The sequence below is a fragment of the Bidens hawaiensis genome, unplaced genomic scaffold, assembly GCF_021521415.1.
Source record: "Bidens hawaiensis isolate Kalapana, Puna unplaced genomic scaffold, B.hawaiensis_p1.1 tig00023795_1, whole genome shotgun sequence".
Classification (NCBI taxonomy): domain Eukaryota; kingdom Viridiplantae; phylum Streptophyta; class Magnoliopsida; order Asterales; family Asteraceae; genus Bidens; species Bidens hawaiensis.
The window spans coordinates 49,028-51,031 of NW_027493737.1; the positions used below are offsets into that span (position 1 = coordinate 49,028).

The 2,004-nt window shown below is 31.1% G+C and overlaps 1 protein-coding gene across 1 annotated transcript; it reads left to right on the plus strand.

The window, feature by feature from the left end:
- Positions 1-1,355, plus strand: LOC143568042 (uncharacterized). The gene is made up of 5 exons (XM_077054292.1): positions 1-188; positions 254-322; positions 390-461; positions 668-740; positions 1,063-1,355. The coding sequence occupies exons 1-5, from the start codon at positions 34-36 to the stop codon at positions 1,114-1,116; spliced, it is 423 nt and encodes a 140-aa protein (XP_076910407.1). The 5' UTR covers positions 1-33; the 3' UTR covers positions 1,117-1,355.
- The last annotated feature ends 649 nt before the right edge of the window (positions 1,356-2,004 follow it).

Here is a 2,004-nt window from a genome sequence, read left to right on the forward strand (position 1 = left end):
TTTATTTATTTTTATTTGGTTGTGTAGCATGAGATGATTGTCTTGTATATCTTTCAGGGCGATGTGGATGGTATGTTTTGTCGATATCATAGTCCAAGAAGCAAATGCAGTGCTAATGAACTTGCTGACAAGATCAAGTCGTTTTGTGCCGAAGTGGAGCGCGAAATCACTGAAATTGAAAGCTACAGGTAGCTTCCCGCGTTATTAAATTCACTTTACTAACTTTTTGTTTACTTTTTACTTGTATTTGCAGCAAACTCCCAGAGATTGATTACGTGAATGTGTGTAAAACGGCTCGAAGCATCAAAGCAAGAAGTATTGTGCAAGTAACTAGAAATTATTATAAATTTCCATTGCACAAAAGATTTAATGATTTATTTCCATTGCAGGCTTGGTGCTAAGAACCTAAGAAGTCAATCTCAATTCGTCCTCGAGGCTGGCCTGATTTTTGACAAGGAAAGGTAAGGGTTACCGTTTATCTTTGTTAATATTAATTAATTTTAAAAGATTTGTATATCATCGTCAATTCTTAATGTTTTTTTTTTCGTTTTTCTATATGATTCTCATAAATTATCATCTGTATCTTTGTTATTTACCTTTTATGTTACTCAATTAAATTGTAATGCAATAATCATTTAATATTTGTACCCTTTTTGGGATTTTGCAGTTTATCAGATGCCGTTGAAGGTCTGAGGAGTGTGTTCAGGAAAACAAAAGGCAGATTTGAAACCTACCTTGAGGTACATCGCCTTTTATGATCTAGATTTATTTTTACTCTTCTTGAATCATACTATATGATGAATTTGTTTAATTCAGGGATTAAGTTTAACACCTCTATTTTATTCAACTACTAACAAACATAATAATGTATGATACGGTGGCTATCACATTCATCTCATTAATGCTTATCATGAACGATAAATTTTTTTTATGGTATGCTTTTAATATTTTGTTTTCATCAGGTTGAGATAAACCATACACTGGTATATATGCTTCCATTTAATATTTTGTTTTCAACAAGTTTCTTTAATGATTTTAATATTGTTTTATTTATTCTTTCAGATGCAGGATGTGATCATTGAGAAAGAGAAGCAACTGGAAGAACCAAAGAAATGATGCGTGCGAGTTTGCTGGTTTTATGAAATTTCAATGCTTGTTAGTGGTAAAAGTTGTTGGTGCCTTTATGGTTAAAACCTATGTTAAGTTAAATTCTAGTTCAAGATTTGCATAAACTGTTGTTTAAGTAGTTTGTTGGATAATGGTTTTTTATGAAGTGGTTGATTAGTCGTTTGTGATGTTTGTTTCTTGCTGTTGCTACTTATTTCACCCCATATGCGGTCTGTTTTTTCTTGATTTTCAGGGACCCAAAGGGTTTTTTTTACGGGTAAAACACGCAATATCAGATATAATATTTTTATGTTTTTTTCATGATTTTGTTTACTATACCTGGCAAATCAGGGCGGGCGAGCTGGGTGTCGGGTCAGAATGGGTCATTTTACTATAACAGTCGGACCTTGATTTTTCTATTTTTACTATTCAGTGCTCCTGGTTTGAACTATTAAGGTCCTGTTTGTTTCAAGAATTTGGAAGGAATTCTAAGGAATGGGATTTTAAATCTCATGAATTGATATGTTCGTTTCATTAAATGAAAGAATGGGAATGGAAACTAAATCCCATCAAATCTCACATTTCATGGGATTTCAAAATCCCACCTATTTGAAAGGATTGTTATGGAAAATAAAAACCCCTCCAAAAAAAATTCAAAAAAATTAATAAAAAAATCATAACTCAAAACATAAATATCAAATTAATAAAAAAATAAATATGTTTTGAGTTATGATTTTTTTATTAATTTTTTTGAATTTTTTTTGGAGGGGTTTTTATTTTCCATAACAATCCTTTCAAATAGGTGGGATTTGATGGATTTAGTTTCCATTCTCATTCTTTCATTTAATGAAACGAACATATCAATTCATGGGATTTAAAATCCCATTCCTTAGTATT